The following is a 19151-nucleotide window of genomic DNA, read 5'->3' on the forward strand; positions in this document are numbered from 1 at the left end:
TCAGGCAATAATTCCAAGACCTTCTGGAACTTGTAACAAGCAGCAACACTGATAAAATTCAGTTTCAACCACTTTAACTCCTTGAATTCATTCTATGGTTCAGGTACTTTGACAACGAAAAAGCTTAACTGTAGGCAGTGAAATAGGGAAGAAGGTAAAGGTTAGAGTCTTTCTTAAAAGAATAAAAATCCCTTATATCTAATACTTTCGCCAAGTACTGGATACAAATTGGCACCTGATAACTAGCACTGAATCATGCACCGAATAATGTAGAGATATGTCCCACTTTAGGTTTTTATTTCTAGTATAATACGGTATGTCATATAATAAATTAGCATTTTATATGAAGACCAAATACTTACCTGATGTTCTATTCTCTTCCGACTGTTTCAAACTCAGCTGCTTCTCTCTACTGCTGGTTAAATACTTTCTGGAGGGATCTGTCATAGCCTTGTTGTTCCTACAGTTAATAATTTAATTCAGTGTGTGTATATATATATATATATATATATATATCGATATAGATATAAACACATAGTTCTTAATTTTAAATACTTATCATTTCAGAAAATTTACATTTCACACACAGGTCAAAATTTCTTAAGTGGCATTTCCCCCATCTATTATTCCCAAATACCTAAACCTTTCCAGTGGAGTGGGTTCAGTTGGAGATATGCTCATGCTTTGATTAAAAGTACTAATTTTAGGAGGTCCATCATGCATAAAGCCTGTAGCACACAACGCAGATGGCTCTACCCAGATTCCCTCTGACCCGGTTTTTGTGTCTTCTCTTCCACACCAATTTAGGTTATGTTTTTGACAGCCAGTACCTAGGGTTCTTTTTCACAGGTTAACCTCAAGCTACTAGAGATAATTTGCTTGCACTTTGAGAGACACAAGTAAGGTCAAGAAGCCAAGCTCCCTTGCTTGGATGAGAGAACAACTTTAAGGTGAATTTTATGTAACAGGTTTTCTCTCTGGAATTAGGATGAAGCCTAACCTCTGCTTGATTTTTGCATGAGACCACACTCAAGCTTCATTTCCTGCACTACTGACTTGCTTTCCCTACTCCCCTCCTGGTATCCCCTGGGAGTACTTTCTTAATAGATAACTTGAGCACAAATCTCCATTTCAGCGCCTGCTTCTGGAGAACTTGATCAACAACAGCTAGTTCTAGAAATGGGCCTAGGAAGCACACCTCTAAGGCCAAGATTCTGGAACTGGACCACTTGTTTGGCAATGACAACAGAAATCCCACTGCTGGTGATAATACCTCTGGGACCCTATCAACTATAATTATTAAGATTTTCATTTGTAGTGAATTGGGATGGGATACACTAGAAAAGAATATGGCTCATGCAATATCTCTAGCATTTGAGAAATATGGTAGATTACACAATGGATCTTACTGGGGTTATAGAAACATTCTAAAACTAGATTAAGGTGATGGTTGCACAACTCAATACAATCACCCAAAATTACTGAATTGCACATTTAAAATAAGTAAATTTTAGAATATGCAAATTGTATTTCAATACAGTTTTTAAAAATGTGTCCCAAATCATTCCTTTCCTTGTACCCAAATCCCCCATCAAGAAATGCAGTCTATTTTCCCATGCCTTAATGGGGCTGGCTTTGTGATTTCCTTTTCCTAAAAGAATGCAACAGACCCAACAGTGTGTAAGTCCTAAGGCTAAAGGCACCTTGCAAATTTACACTCACTCTCTTGGAATCCTGACACTGCTATGTGAATAACTCCAGACTAACTTGCTAGATGATGAAAGACACATGGCCCAATCACCCTCTTTACCCAACCAGTAGGAAGCCAATGGCAATCATGAGTGAGGCCATTCGGGACCAACTAACCACTAGCTGCCTCAACAAGTGACCATGGGTGCATGAGAAAATGAGAGTACCCAGAGACAATCGGCCAATTCTGGCCCAGATAAAGTAGAATCACTTAAGTCACCATCAACTCACAGGCAATAATAGTTACTATTTTAAGTCACTAAGTTTTGGAGTGGTTTGCTATATAGCAACAGATAACTGATCCAAGTGATATGGAATAGTAATCATAAAGACTATGGAACTGGTTGGTTGTTGCTACGAGTACTGATCTGCTCAAGAGAAAAAAACAATAGAGTCAGTTGAGCCATTGAGCCAATTACCAACTTAAGACACCGTGTAGAATTGCTCACCCAAAGAGAACTGCAGCCTGGATCTTTAGGATTTGAGAGCAAGACAATGCTGTCTGCAGCAAAAATGTATACATTACTTATAAAGTATCACACACTACTCCTGGCATGTTACTAATGCCTGGAAGAGACCCTTGAAGTAATCAGACCAGAAAGTTACAGCAGCAATCCATCACAAAGTGGAAGTGATTTATCTAGGATGAGTTCTAAGCAAGCAGGAATAGATAAGAGGAATAGGCCTATGAGTACTCTCTATAACCAACCTGGCCTGATTCACAGACAGATCATCTGCTATCTTGGTACAGGATAAAAACGAACTGTTGCTGCACTATAGACCCATTAGGGTACTGCCCAAAAACAGAGTGGTGAGAGGAAATCCTCCATGGTGCAGAGTTTGAGAGGCACACTTCTTTATCCACTGTGTGTGGAAAAAAAAGTGGGCCATGATTTCCGGGACAGCAGCAAATAGTTTTGATGGATAGTAAGAAGCCAACAAGTAGCAAGGCTGGAAGATCAGGGAGAATGATTTATGGAAGAAGTATATGAACAGCCATACAGAAGTGTGTACAAACAGTGGGGATCTGTTTATTAATGCACACCAGAGAGCTCCACTAAAGAGACATTAAACAATCAAGTCCTGGTTCCCAGAAGGGGAACTTTTTCAACCGTGGGGACGGTAAGAGTCCCGTTTAATCTAAAGCTATGGTTGCTACTCATCTTGGGCTCCTCATGTTGGGAGAGGAACAGGCAAAGAAAGGAACTGCTATACTAACAGGGGTAACTGACTTTTGTTTTGTTTTGTTTTGTTTTGTTTTTTGACAGGGAGTGCGCGAGAGCGAGTACACACATGAATGGACGGGGGAGGGGCAGAGAGAGGGAGAGAGAATCTCAAGGTAGCTCCATACTATCAGTGCAGAGCCCGATGTGGGGCTCAAACTCATCAACGGTGAGATCACGACCTGAGCTGAAATCAAGAGTTTGACGCTTAACCGACTGAGCCACCCAAGTGCCCTGACTTTGATTACTATAAGGAGGCAGGGTTGATACTATACAATGAGGACATGAAGAATATCTTTGGAATAAAGGAGATTTCCTAGGGAATTTCTTAATGCTGTCATGTTCAGTTTTAACTACGAATGGGCAATTTTAGCACCCATGGCCTGCAAAAGTACATAGTGACCAGGGGCTCATCCCCACAGGGATGAGGACTTCAGTCATACCACTAGGCAAATCACCAAGACCAGCAGAAGTATTAGTGGAGAATGCAGCAAGTCTAGAATGGATAGCAGAAGAAAAAGATGACAATACCAGTTATAGCCTCAAGGCTATTTATAGCAGTAAGGACAAATAGCAGCTCGTCCCTCCAACCCTCTTTTGTTAAGGTTTTCACCCAGAAATTGAGTAGCATCAATGTGAAGAATCTGTGATACCATGGAATGAACTTAATAGTTCTGTTCCATCAGAGCCCCTCAGATCCCTTTTTATACTTTTCACACATCCCAGTTGTGTGTTTTCAACAGCCAGCACCTGCAGTTCTTTTTCAGAGAACTGCCTTTGGGCTACTTAAAATATTTTGCCCATTGGGGCAGAGCCACAGAACCAAAGGCTGTGCAGTATGGGAACATGAAAGCCCATCTTCCTTGCTTCAAGTTGGAACAGGCCCAGAGACCCTGCTGGATCAAGATAAAGTCTACTCTCTGTGGGACTTTTCGCTAAGATCACACCCCTGGGTGGCTTCCTCTCCTTCCCTGTCCTATTTCCTCACTCTGGTCTGTCCTATAAGCACCTTCTTAACAAGTCACTTATACAAGTGTAGTAACCTAGAGTCTTCTAGGAAACCCAAACTTCATACAATCTGACTGTGATGTGTTTAAAAGTATTATTAGCCCAAAACAAAGATCAGAAATTTAGGGCTCACTACACAGAATTCTAAGTAGAAAAAGTGAGATGTCCCACAAGTATGGTGAATATGGTGAACTGACATGCAACATTCCATTAAAACCACCTTTTGGGGTATCTGTCCTGTAAAAGCCAAAAAACAAAAAAACTACATTTCCTAGTTAGTGTTCAGGATGGGAATTAAGATAAATTACATGTAATTGTGTAAGATCTGAAAAGTGGAAGGAAGGCAGAGGTAATGTGTTCTGCTCCTTGTGATGACAAACATCATTTTAGAGGCATCCGGATTTTCTGTAGAGATTTCTAATCTTGGCAATGGTAGCATGGTCCCAGAGGTGACAGCTTCCAATGCAGCTATTAGCTTCAGCAACAGCCAGGGGCATCTTTGGTGACCTGATCCGGGGCATAGCTCTTAAAATCATTCTGAAAGCTTAACCTAAAGCCTATCTTTTCAGCTTTCCTAACGAGTCCATAAGTCTGTTAATACTCTCTGAAGGCAAATACCTTTGTGTATATAAACTAGCTGAAATGAATTTTGTTCCCTACAACTAGACACTGAATACACAAATTTTGTTACTAGAAGTGTGGTACTACCCTAACAAACCTAAAATATATAGCACTAGCTACAGTTGGAAGGTGGAGGGTCAGGACACAGATATTACAGACTGGAAAGCTGGTGAGTACTACTGCTACATCTCAGCAAAATGTTCATAAAACTGTTACTGTAATGTCTTCGTATCAAACCTATAACTCTAAGTGAAAAGACTGAGACGATAAGAATACTGGTCTGTGTTTCAGCATGGTCCTATTCAAGACAGGTTAAACTGGGCAAGGGGCTAGCCAGCTTACAATCAGGGATGAAAAGGAATATAGCCCTCTGTGCCGATGGCCTAGAATTGAAATCGTCTAGTAATTTGAGACCATATGGAACTAAAAAAATCCAATTGCTTTTGATTGTCAAACTGAGGCAATGATAGAAGGTTAACTAAGGAAATAAATTTATGAAAAAAACAACTTGATGTTACTATTAGGAGAAACTGAGTGAAGGGTATACAGGAACATTCTATATTGCTTTTGCAACTTTTCTGTAAATCTAAAATTATTTCAAAACTTAAAAAAAATTTTTTAATGTTTTATTTATTTTTGAGAGAGAAAGAGAGTAAGTTGAGCAGGGCAGGGACAAAGACAGAGAGGGAGACACAGAATCCGAAGCAGGCTCCAGGCTCTGAGTTGTCAGCACACAGCCAGACACGGGGCTCGAACCCACGAACTGTGACATCATGACCTGAGCCAAAGTCGGACACTTAACCGACTGAGTCACCCAGGTGCCCCTTCACTTTTTTTTTTTTAATGTTTATTTATTTTTGAGAGAGGGAGAGAGAGGCAGGACAGGGGCAGAGAGAGGGAGACACAGAATCTGAAGCAGGCAGGCTCCAGGCTCTGAGCTGTCAGCACAGAGCCCGACGCGGGGCTTGACCCCATGAACCATGAGATCATGACCTGAGCCAAAGTCAAATGCTTAACTGACTGAGCCACCCAGGCACGCCACAACTCTTCATTTCAGCTCAGGTCATGATCTCATGGTTCATGAATTCGAGTCCCACACTGGACTCTGTGCTGCTGATGTGAGCCTATTTGGGATTCTCTCTCTGTCCCTCCCTTCCTTGAGGATGCTCTCTCTCTAATAAACATTAAAAAACAACAACAAAACCAAACAACAAAAATATTGGCCCAAATTCTTTCTCAAGTCTATAAAATCCTTCTTGTTCTATATTTAAATAAACTTTTGGACTTCTAAAACTCCTAGATTTCTGGACACTTCTACACTTGATCTTCGCCAAAAGGCTGAGAAGCAATGATATCTGGATACTTCTAACTCCCAGAACTTTTATCAGCATGAAGCAGGCTACAAAAGCTGCACAGCCCCAAGGAAGAACACAGTCTTCAAAACCCATTTCAGCTATGGCCTTGAAAGATAAAAGACAAAGGAAATCTATTAGGGGGCAAAATCAGGAGTCAAATGAAGTACAATGAGGGAGTTTCTCCCAAAGGACAGAACACAGACTGCTTGCTACATGGGCTAAACTGCCTTCACTGTCTTCATACCTTCAGCCTACCAAGATTTTATTGCTGCTGTAGAGCAGTGACTCCTTCAGTTTCCTATTCTTGTCTTTTCTAAATAGAAATTTCTATTGTGGTTATCTTATAACTATGCCAGCAATGTATGATAATACATGTATAGACTTGGGAGTGGGGAATACAGGTTAACTTGCCTTTTACTTTTTTAGGTATCAGACCATGAGGCACATGGTCCAAGGCACACTTAGACATTATGGAGAGAAATGCACATCACCCAGAGATCCTGGGCTCTGAACTGGATACAATGTCTAAATGTATGCGAAGAATGATGAATAGGTATATTTCTATGGCTAGAGAGGTAAACTACAGCAGACTATTAACTGTCCCCAAATAATCATTGTACACTTCTGCCATAATAGTATAATTTGGGCTAGGCTAAGCATATTTCCCAGAGTTCCTCATAATTTGGTATATGGTATAACCATATGACCAAATTCTGGCCAATGTGCACAGAAGTGGTGTGTGCGATTCCCGGCCTAAAGGAAAGCAGTATGCCCTCCCTTTGTTCCTTTCTCCATTCCCATCAACAGGCATGCAGACATGAGAGTGGAGGCTGAAGCATCTATCTTGGTTCACAAAAAGAAAGCTATTTATTAAGAATTGTAGGGGCGCCTGGGTGGCTCAGTCGGTTGAGCGTCCGACTTCGGCTCGGGTCACGATCTTGCGGTCCGTGAGTTCGAGCCCTGCGTCAGGCTCTGGGCTGATGGCCCAGAGCCTGAAGCCTGCTTCCGATTCTGTGTCTCCCTCTCTCTCTGCCCCTCCCCCGTTCATGCTCTGTCTCTGTCTCAGAAATAAAATAAATGTTAAAAAAATAAATTAAAAAAAAAAAAAGAATTGTAGACCAACAAAATAGAAGGAAGCTGAGTCTATGGTGATTGTAGTTTCAGATGCCACACCAGTCCTATATCACCTACCCAGTTTTCCATCTGTTATAGCAACAGAACCAAGACCCCAATAAATATATAAAGTTTCTTTAGCTTTTTCTCAACTCTCGTCTGCTGACCCTTGACCTTGAGTATCGGTTCATTGATTATCAACTGATTTCTGTCAAGGTATTAATTGGCCATTTGCAATGATGTGGACGGAGCTAGACACTATTACACTAAGCAAACTAAGTCAGTCAAACAAAGACAAATACCATATGATTTTACTTGTATGTGGGATTTAAGAAACAAAACAAATGATCTAGGGGGAAAAAAAGAGAGAAAACAAAAAACAAACTTTAAAAAAAATTTTTTTTTTTAATGTTTATTTTTGAGACAGAGACAGAGTATGAGTGGGGGAGGGGCAGAGAGAGAGAGAAAGACACAGAATCTGAAGAGGCTCCAGGCTCTGAGCCGTCAGCACAGGGCCCGACGCGGGGCTCGAACTCACAAACTGCAAGATCATGACCTGAGCCAAAGTCGGACACTTAACCGACTGAGCCACCCAGGCGCCCATAAAAAACAAACTCTTAACTATAGAGAACAAACTGATGGTTACCAGAGGAGAGGTAGGTGGATGGATTAAACAGGTGATAGGGATTAAGGAGTGCACTTGTGATAAGCGCCGGGTGTTGTATTGCTAAATTGTACACCTGAAACTGACATTACACTGTATGTTAACTGACTGGAATTTAAATAAAAACTTTAAAAAAAGGCACTAATTGAAGTATTTCATAATTGTGTAATAACTATTCTCCCCCAAACAACAAAAAATAAACAAAAACCCTCCATGATGAGGAAGAGACTATGAGCTGGTGACTGTCCTGCTGCAGGTCTATTCTCTTTTGTTGAAGCCAGAAAATACCTCTAAAAAACTGAAGCTCCTTGCCTAGACCCTATGTCAGGTTCACATCCTTTTACTCCCAGGCTAACTTTTCACATGAATAGGATAAAAAAAAAAAAAAATAACACAGATAAAGGGAAGGAAAGAATTCACACCAAAAAAAGCAGCCAACAAGAAACATCTGTTTAGAGTTCTTCAATCCTATTCTTCCTCTAAGTATTGCAGATAATAAAAAAGGCTAGGATGGAAGAAGGGCAATGATCAAAGCAACAGCAATGGCCAAATACTCTATGGAGTCTATAATCTACTGTCACCAAAATACTTTAAATTCTGTTCTATCTTTAGAATTCTCATAAACTGAACACCTCTCCCCCAATCTTCCTTAGTGACCGTAATTACCAATATATAAGAAACACTGATCTAGTGCCTTAAGTGTTCTTTAAGCAACTTACGATGATGAATCATTTTCCTTAGGGTAATCTTCATTCAACTCTGAGCCAGATGATAGCATTCTTTTCCTCTTTTCAGTCCTGTAGAGGACAAAGAAAAAAAGTTATTTAAAAAAGTCATAATTCATACCATTAAGAAGTATAAACCAACATATTCAAGGACAGGAACTATGACTACTACTGCTTAATTCTCTAAACCACATTTTAATTAATATACTGTACATCTGCATGCTCAGTATGTGTCACTGATGTAAATCATAAAAAGCCAACACTACCTACTAAAATATATGCTCTATATGTTCTTTTTCTAACCTATTTTACTCACTGGACAATCTCTTTTTTCTCAAAGTCCCTGTCTTTCTAAAAGGCCTAAAAGACATTTAGAAACAGGCACAGCTAATTACTAAGAAAAAAAGTCTTGGGGCGCCTGGGTGGCGCAGTCGGTTAAGCGTCCGACTTCAGCCAGGTCACGATCTCGCGGTCCGTGGGTTCGAGCCCCGCGTCGGGCTCTGGGCTGATGGCTCAGAGCCTGGAGCCTGTTTCCGATTCTGTGTCTCCCTCTCTCTCTGCCCCTCCCCCGTTCATGCTCAGTCTCTCTCTGTCCCAAAAATAAATAAACGTTGAAAAAAAAAAATTAAAAAAAAAAAAAAAAGAAAGAAAAAAAGTCTTTCATACCGATTTTCTAATGACCCTGATCTAAGAGGTGTTGATGTAGATGTCAAAGAGGGAATTGTTCGGGTGACAGCTATTCCACTTCCTGCTGCAGTCTTAATTGATCCTCTACCTGGATTACCAAGAACTTTTCGAAATGGAATATCATCTTTAGTTTCCAAACTTCCTCTTTTTGAAGGTGTCTGTAGGAATAAAGTTTAACATAGCTAAGTATTCAAATTAATTGGCATGCTTTTAGATCATATTCTCACATGGAAAACTTTTTAAATTTTTTTAAAAGTTTATTTCTTTTGGGGGGGGGAGGGGGAGTGTCGCACAAGTGGCGGAGGAGCAGAGAAAGAGAGAGACAGAATCTGAAGCAGGCTCCAAGCTCTGAGTGGTCAGCACAGAGCCCTATGCAGGGCTTGAACTTACAAAGCGTGAGATCATGACCTGAGCTGAAGTCAAACGCTTAACCAATGAGCCACCCAGGCACCCCTCATATGGAAAATTTTTATGAAAATAATTCACAACTAGAAACCCATCTCCAGATAGTCTAGCCTAATTGGCTTGGAGTGAGGAGCATTCACCAGTAGGCTTTTTTGAAGCACTCCAGCTGATTCTAATGTGGAGTCTGCATCAGAAATTGAACTTGACACTCATTTTCTTCTAGCACTCCCATCAACTTAAAATTTCCACACTATAACTGGAGGCAGAAAGGAATTTGCTTTGAATACCGGACTTAAAAAAAAAAAGACTCAGATACATAAGATGTGATTCTAGTGATTAGCATGAAAATAAATCTTCAGAGAAAAACATTCAATGATTATGATAATGTGACATAAGTATGAGAAAAAGAAGCAATGATGATATTTCGTTGCCATAACTTAAATACCAAGTCACATATGCCTCATATGACTTTTGAGGGGTTCTAGTCTGGAGGAATCAATGAAACAAATACATCATGATGGGGAGAATGAGAGTGAGACAGAGTCCACTGGCAGAAGATCACTCGAAGAGTCTACTCTAAAAATATAGCAAGAACATTCAAAGTGAATACAACAATTTAAACATCTTAGTTGGGAAGTAGTGCTTATGGCCGGCATTCTGCCAGATAAGTTTTACAACTAGATTAAAAGCAATGTAATTTCTCTATGGAAGAAATTTCTAATTTTTTTTCTTTCTACAGAATTACATACAATCTTAGGATAGGAAAGAAAAAAATCTCTGAGATCATCTGAATGAACAATTTTAAAACGTTAGAATTTATTTTCAAATGGGTGATACATTAAGACTCAAAAATCAAAATACTAATATAAAAGCCATACACTAAGAAGTCTCATTATGATCCACTGCCATCCATCCAGTTCTTCCACTTGCCATTCTCTTATCCTCTATAAGTATTCTTCTTTATGTAAATGCAAACCAACTTCATTCTTTTTGTTACACAAATGGTAGTATATTATACAGTATACATATGTATACTGTTTTGCATTTTTTAACCCTTTTGACCATGATCTCTACTTAGAAATATTTTACATCATAAACTATTATACATACATAAAATGACAATAGAAATTTCAGAAATCAATACTTATCCTTACTATGTATAATACTTCCTCTATTATTTTCTATTTTGTTCCTTTTTCATTTAATGCTAGTTATGACCCATAAAATTGATTTTACAATCCCACTGACAGGAATCATTACTTGAGAGTATAAATATTTGTTTCTGCTACATATGTTAACATTTACATATTTAAGTATTCTAACAGTTTAAATTTCTATCTATACGTGAATCTCCAAATAATTATGCTAAATGAAAAAGACAAAAAATATATACACTGATTCCACTTATATAAAACTCTAGAAAATGCAAACTAATCTACAGCGACAAAAAAACAAACCAGTTGTGGTTTAGGGGATAGATGCCAGAGAGAAATCAGGAAGGAAGGATTACCAAGAGGGATGAGGAAACTTTTAAGGGTTATGGCTTATGTTCACTTGATTATGGTGATGATTTTATAGGTATATACCTAAGTCAAAACGTGTCAAATTGTACACCTCAAATATGTGCATTTATAGCATGTCAATCATATTTCAATTAAAATGTAAAGAAAAAAACCACCCATAACCTATTAAAAAAACTAACAAAAATAAAACCTCACTGCTTAGTCCAGCAAATGGACTAAGTAATCACCTCTCCCAGCCAAACAGAACTCATCAATTTATTTACAGAATAGTTCAAAGCTTTTCTTTATGTCTGGTTTCCATTTATGAGATAAATTTTAAAAGACATAGGACTCCTAAGTTGTAATAGTACACAGCAAGACTCATGGCTATCTCAATGTTTATGAAAGAAAAACTACTTAAAAAGTAAATAGAGAACCTCAACAAAACAGGTTGGTATCATATAGTATAGGGGAAAAGTTCATAATGCAGAACAGACTCAAAGGACGTCACAGAAGTAATAGCAACAAATATTTATAGGATTGTTAGTATATGGTACCATGAGCTAAGCACTTTTACAGGACTATCTCATAGCAACCCTTAAAATATTACTTCTGTCTCAATTTTACCGATGGAGAGTAAGGTTCAGGATACTCAAGGAACTTCTCCAATGACACAGGACTAGTAAGCACCAGCACCAAATCTCAAACCTACATCTAATACCAAAGCTATGTTTGTAAAAACTACTCTTTGGGACACCTGGGTGGCTCTACTGGTTGAGTGTCCAATTCTTGATCTCAGCTCAGGTCTTGGTCTCAAGGTCGTGAGTTTGAGCCCCACATTGGGCTCCACGCTGGACCCAGCCTACTTAAAAAAAATACATATATATTAAAAAAAAAAATACACTTTACTGTGGTTCATGATGACCATAAGACACAGAGCATAGGTCACATTGGGTTCAGTAAAACTACATGTAAGAAGGGGAATTTGTGATAAATTATGGAAAAAACTTGCATAATAATAGTTGATTTTAACTTTTTTTAAAAGCCAGAAAAGTCAAATGAACATACCTGATTGTCTGAGTAAGAAAGCTGCCTGTTGGTTTCCTTCTGTGAGGTCCTGCTGCCCAGAATAGCTCCAAAACTACCAGACCCCTGAGGTTTCATGGCTGGTGGGGGAAGAATAAATGAATAAATCCCAAGTCATTTACTTTAATAAAGAGATTTACCATTATTACAGAATACTGAAAAAAAAACAGAAGAAACATTAAAAAATCAAAGTGCTGGGGTGCCTGGGTGGCTCAGTGGGTTCAGCCTCTGACTCTTGATTTCAGCTCAGGTCATGATCTCACGAGTTTGTGGGTTTGAGCCCCAATACAGGTTCTGCCCACTGACAGTGTGGGGCCTACTTGGGATTTTCTCTGTCTCTCCCCCTCTCTCTCTGCCCCTTCAGCATACTTTTTCTCTCTCTCTCAAATAAACTTAAAAAAAAAAAAAAATCAAAGAGCTTATCAACCGATTCTTTCTGAAAATATATCTGCTATATATAGTAACTGAAATTCCAAGCTAGAGTCTCAAGCAAAAAATGAAATAACATGCAAAAATCTGGGAAGATGTAATAGAAAAATAAATTTAAAAAAAATCTTTTTTAATGTTTATTTTTGAGAGAGAGAGAGAAAGACAGAGTGTGAGTGGGGGAAGGCAGAGAGAGAGGGAGACACAGAATCTGAAGCAGGCTCCCGGCTCTGAGCTGTCTGCATACAGCCTGACATGGGGCTTGAACTCACGAACCATGAGATCATGACCTGAGCAAAAGTCGGATGTTTAACTGACTGAGCTACCCAGGTGCCCCAAAAAATAAAATTTTAAATGCAAAATCAAAGTGCTATAAAGTCTCCTCTATAAATATTTGGTAATTAACACTACAGAAAAATTAGTCACTATGTGTCAATGGCATGAACACTGACACTGGATGCTAAGGAAACATGTTAGAACCAGTGACAGATATACTTCCAATAACCTATATACTCTATTAAGTTCAGCAAGCAGCATAAATGGTTTCTATTCCAAAGAAATCAGTGCTAGCTTAAAATACATATGGTACTGGGGCACCTGGGTGGCTCAGCTGGTTAAGCATCTGACTTCGGCTCAGGTCATGATCCCACAGCTTGTGAGTTTGAGCCCTGCACTGGGCTCTGCTCTGGCAGTGTGGAGCCTGCTTGGGATTCTCTCTCTCTCCCGATCTCTCTCTGCCCCTCCCCACTTGTGCTTGCTCTCTCTCAAAACAAACTTAAAAAAAAAAAAAAACATGAAGGTACTGCAGAAGTGTGAATTTGTATATACTTTAGAAGTATTTTATACTTCAATTTCCCACAGACAATCCTTTGAAATGTTTTAACTTTTAAAAAATGCAAATACTGAGCATTGTATCTTCTTGCATGAATAAAATTGTTTTTGTAGAATAGGAATTCTAAGAACTTGTTAGAATAAGAATTGCTGGAGTAAAGGATGTACAGTTTTTGTTATTTTTTGTGAGAGGGAAAGAGAAAGAGAGGGAGAGAGAGGGAGAGAGAGGGAGAGAGAGGGAGAGAGAGGGAGAGAGAGGGAGAGAGAGAGAGAGAGAGAGAGAGAGAATCCCAAGCAGGCTCTTTCCTTAGCACAGAGCCCAACGTGGGGCTCGATCCCACAATGCTGGTATCATGACCTGAGCTGAAATCAAGAGTCGGACACTTAATGGGGCATTGGGTGGCTCAGTCAGTTAAGTATCCGACTTCGGCTCAGGTCATGATCTCACGGCTCATGGGTTTGAATCCCACACACGGCTCTGTGCTGACAGCTCAGAGCCTGGAGCCTGTTTCGGATTCTGTGTCTCTCTCTCCGCCCCTCCCTCGCTTGTACTCTGTCTCTCTGTCTCTCTCTCTTTCAAAAGTAAATAAACGTCAAAAAAAAATATTAAAAAACAAACAAAAAAAGAGTTGGACACGTAACCAACTGAGCTACCCAGGGGCCCCAGGGAAGTGGTTTTAAACTAAATTGGTATTACCAGTTATTCCTCCAAAAAATATCTCTAAGTTCCTACCAAATATATGAAACTATCTTGTTCTCCTCATACTATTGCTGATGTGATACTAAGAACTTGAATTTAATTACTGGTGAAGTTGGGATTTTTTCATGTATAAGAGCCATCTGTTTATCTTCCTGAATTTCCTATATGCAGTTTCTACTACTCTACTGAATTGTCCTTCTCATACTGATTTGGAAAATAGGTCTTTGTTTATTAGCAACATTAACTCTGTCACTGTGGCTAATATTTTCGTTGTTTTTTTTTTTTTTTTACTCTTGCCTCAGAGATCATTTAAGTTTTTTACAGTCCATTATTAATCTTTTCCTTTACTGATTCTGTTTTTATATCATAGTCAGAAAGGTCTTTTCCATCTAGATATTATGTTAAAATCCAGTGTTCCCCTTTAATAACACTTTTATCATTTTACTTTTTTATATTCAAATCCTTGATCAATGTAAAATCTATTTAGATGAATGAAGTGAGATAGGGAGCCAGCTTTATTCTTCTTAAATGGTTAGTTATCTCATTTATAGATAACACGTCTATCAAATTTAGTCTTTTTTCCACTGATCTGAATTGCCACACATTATATATTAAATGTGCTGTACTTTTCAAAGTATCTTTACATTCATTATCCTACTCTAGTCTCTGTAAAGTACATATTACTTTTGGGCAGCAAAGGCAACTAAAGTCAAAAGATTAAAATAACTTGTCCAAGAGCAGCACAAGACAATTCAACTCCACAGCCTGCTCCTTTTGACCTAATTACTAAGTGTCTCTCTTATACCAGTCATGCTTTCTACTTATGAGATTTTATTCTTTAAGACCTGAACTTAAGGTAATATAACCTTCATTTTAGAGATGAGAAACTGAAACTCAGTCATTAAGTGACATATTGAAAACCACACAGGAAGTAAACAGAGGTAGGATTCAAACCCAAATCTGTTTAGGTCCAAAATTCACATTTCTCCACTATATCATGTTGTTCAGATTTAAATAGGTTTCCAGAGAGTCTATTGTGCTTTCCATTCCAATTTATTTAGAGACATGCTTTTCTTACACGTGTCAACTTTTAAAACAGTGGGTCAATGAACATGATGGGTACAATGAAATAAAACAAAAACAGAAAGGTATATAGACATAGTCCCTGACATATTCTAAAAATTTTAAACAGTATTCAATTCCTTGATTCTAAAATTCAACAGTTATTTAGTAAATTGACATAGCTCAGATTTGGTAACATGAACATATGAGTAGGTACTACATAGCAATCAATTTTTTAATTTTACAAGGAATATAGTGTATCAAATAGATATTAATTAAACACAAGCGAAGTAGCACTCCTACATCTTCATCTTCTAACATTTTTATGTGTCACATTTGAGTTAAAAAACCCCAAAATTTGTCAACTATAAAATATTAGTAATGAAGTTTTGATGAGAATATAGCTGAACACTAATAGTAATAGTGGAAAACTCATTTTAAGCACTAGATTCCTTTAAAAATGTCTATAAATACATTTTTTAAATCAAAACATTCTAAATGAGAGGGATTAGGAAAGGGTGGGGGAACCTAATCATATTGTATGATTTTTGTATAGTACTTGCTATCTTCATAGCAAGAGTAAAACCTCAGAATAAGTCTCATGTAGAGAAACACATATACCTAAGATTTAAATGACAAGGTAACTCTTCCCAATAGTCTCCCTCCTCCTTTGCTAGCCATAGTCTTTTGTAGAATCTTTAAGGTTTTCTACATATAGGATCATATCATCTGAGAACAGATATAATTTTCTTTTCTTTTAAAAAAAATTTTTTTTTCTTTTAAAGTAAGCTCTACACCCAACATGGGGCTTGGAACTCATGACCCAGAGATCAAGACTCATACACGCTATGGTCTGAGCCAGCCAGGCACCCCTACTTCTTCCTTTCTAATTTGCATGCATTTCTTTTTCTTGCCCAAGTTCTTTTGCTAGAACTTCTAGTATTATGTTGGGCAGAAGTGGTGAGAGAAGGCATCCTTGCCTTGTTCCTTATCTTAAAGGAAAACCTTTCAGTTTCTCACTGCTGAGTATGTGAATTGTGTGTTTTTCATACATGGCCTTTTAGGTTGAGGTAGTTTCTACTCTTAGTTTGTTGAGTGTTTTTGTCATGAAAGGGTTTTGAATTTTATCAAAGCCTTTTTCTGCATGGAGAAGATCATGTGTTTTTTTTTCCTTCATTCACTCTCGGTGTATTACATTCATTTTTCATATCCCGAACCATCCTTGCATTCCAGAAATAAATCCCACTTGGTCATGGTATATAACCCTTTTATTGTGCTGTAAAATTCAGTCTGGCAGTATTCTGCTGGGGATTTTTATATCAATATTCATCAGAGATACTAGTATACCATCTAGTAATATTCTTTTATAATTGTTAATGGCAAACCCTGGGAAGATTTAGTGCTCACCTGTATGAAGTCTGTTTTGATGGACTGCATCTAGAAACAACCTCATTTCCTCTGCATCCTTACTTGGTACTTTGTCAATAGACAAGAAGCTATTATCTTGTAGAGTTAACATTAAGCGGCTTTGTTTCGCTCCACTTGGTCGAAGCACCACATTTTTAATGTTATGACTTAGCTAAACAACACAAAAGGAAAATTACATTATTATTAAAAATGCACAATAAAGTAAAATAAATTGTATAAGGAGCACTTCACTTCATACTTTCTAAGTTACATTTCTTAAGTCTTTCCCATATTAATTTTAGGGTTTTTTCCCACCAACCGAAAAGAGTTCCCATTTCTTGATATGCTTAAAGATTTCACTTTCAGGAGAGGCAAACACCTACTATTAAAACTTATTTTACAAAGTAATCCTAGCATTCTTGATTTTATGACAGGGAATTGAATATTTTCACATATAGTTATAAAGCTATAAAAGCTAGTGAGTTAACAATTAACAGAGCCTAGGTGGATATACCAGCACTACTCTAGAAAGCCACATTATGTTAGAGGCTTTCTTTTTCTTTCTTCCTTTTCTTAAATAAAAGCTTATAAAATATCCGACAATTGGTTTAGGTAGCTGTAATGTAAATTACATTAATACATTGGATACATTAATCCAAACTATAATCTTCAAAAGAATTCCACCTCTCAAAAACATGGCAAAATAAAATTTACCAATTTGAAACGTCTTTTTTTTTCTTTCAAATATATATTTTAAGATTTTATTTTTAAGTAATATCTACACCAACATGGGGCTCAAACTTACAATCCTAAGATCAAGAGTTGCATGCTCTACTACTGAACCAGCCAGACACCCCCATCTTTCTTTTCTAATTATCTAAGCAGGTTCATTTAACTTTCTTTCAATCATGAAGATCATGAGTACTCTGGAAACCCTTGTAGCTTACTTCTTCCACTCCCCAGAATGGTCCAGTAATTTGTCCTATAATTTTCCAGACTCTAGATATGTGCTATGAAGTGATAACATTTATTTTCTCTTGGCTGAAATTTTTCCAAGACTAAATTAATAAGTCTTCCAGTTTATTACCTAAGTAATTCTTGCCAAATAGGCATCCTTATTCTCTAATGTTCTCCCTCAGCAGGCACATACAAAGGTTTCAAAAGCTGCCTTTTGCTGAAGATATACCCTTTGAATAGCAGAAAAATGTAATAGTATTTCATAATTTTTTAAAACTAGAATTGATCTTTGTCAATTTTTACATAAGATTAAAAATATAATTTTACCAGACTTCATTTATATTCAAATTTTAAATAATATATATATATACACACACACACACACACAAATATATATATATACATAAAAGCTTCCTAATAGGTCTTAAACTCATGTCCTTCAGTAAAAATCCTATCATAAGGGGCACCTAAGTGGATCAGTCGGTTAGTGTCTGACTCTTGATTTCAGCTCAGGTCATCATCTCAGGGTTCGTGGCATCGAGTCCTGCATCAGACTCCTTGCTAACAACGCATAGCTTGCTTGGGATATTCATTCTCTCTCTCTCTCTCTCTCTCTCTCTCACTCTCTGCCCACCCCACCCGCTCACACTCGCACACCCTCTCTCTCTCAAAATAAATAAAAACAATTTTATCATAGAACACAATAAACAGTTTCAGAGGCTTTAACTCTGAAATATTTAAACAAGGAGTTTAACATGCAAAAAAAGAGATCACTTAAAACCATTATTTCAGTCCACATACTACTTTTTAAAAATCAAAGTTAACTACAAAAGGGAAAAGTTTGTTCATTAACAAACAGGATGAGAATAATCTGAATTTGATGTCTCTAACAAGTGAAAATCCTATTAGCCCCGCAATTTCGTTATTACCCATATGGTGAGGCCTTCCAGCTTTAAGCTGAAGTACTCTATTGAGGCCTTCCAGACCTCTCTGCTGGAGCTCCAGTCCTGTTTACCTAATGCCTACTAGATACCAATATCTGTCTGACGCCTACAACAACTCATCTCTCCCCTCCCCACCCCAGTTCTTCCCCTCTGCTCCCTACCAAGACATGAAAGGGACTACCATCCACTCAGAAATCTGGGACTCTCCCCAGGGTCTTTTCTTTTTCACCTCCCTAAATCTAATGAGTCTTCTTGAAATCTCTTCAAATCTATCCTTTTCCTCCTCTTGCTTCTATTGACTTTTCCTTTGATTAGGACCTTCATTCCTCACCCAAACTCCCACAATGACCTTCCATATGTCTTTATTCTCCCACTATCTCTTGTAATAAACTCATCTGCCTAGCCCCTAAATGAATTTGAACTTGAGATTCTTGGCTTCTTAGAATCTAAGCTCCTCTTAGTATGACAAACAAGATACTTCAAGATCTGGTTTCTACCTAGCTCTTCAGCCTCTACTTCTGCTACTCATTCCTTACTGTCCGTTTATTTTAAAATACTTTTCTGGTTCCCTGAGTGTTGATTCACATTTGCATGTGTTTGTCCATGTATAGAAATCACCTCCGCCCTACCTCCACTTGTTTGGCAAACTCCTATTTACCATCTAAATGCTCAGGGCACAAACCATT

The 19151-nt window shown here is 37.9% G+C and overlaps 1 protein-coding gene across 5 annotated transcripts in view; it reads right to left on the reverse strand.

Moving 5' to 3' along the window:
- Positions 1-19151, reverse strand: part of USP37 (ubiquitin specific peptidase 37) — a 100025-nt gene that overhangs the window by 68918 nt on the left and 11956 nt on the right. For all 5 annotated transcript variants that reach the window (XM_045481241.1, XM_045481240.1, XM_045481238.1 and 2 more), the window contains 5 exons: positions 16565-16736; positions 12121-12218; positions 9125-9303; positions 8453-8530; positions 363-460 (listed from right to left, as the gene is read on the reverse strand). In XM_045481241.1, coding sequence (XP_045337197.1) covers positions 363-460; positions 8453-8530; positions 9125-9303; positions 12121-12218; positions 16565-16736 — 625 coding nt within the window. The remainder of the gene's footprint in view (positions 1-362; positions 461-8452; positions 8531-9124; positions 9304-12120; positions 12219-16564; positions 16737-19151) is intronic.

This window comes from Leopardus geoffroyi, chromosome C1 (assembly GCF_018350155.1).
Source record: "Leopardus geoffroyi isolate Oge1 chromosome C1, O.geoffroyi_Oge1_pat1.0, whole genome shotgun sequence".
Taxonomy (NCBI): Eukaryota; Metazoa; Chordata; class Mammalia; order Carnivora; family Felidae; genus Leopardus; species Leopardus geoffroyi.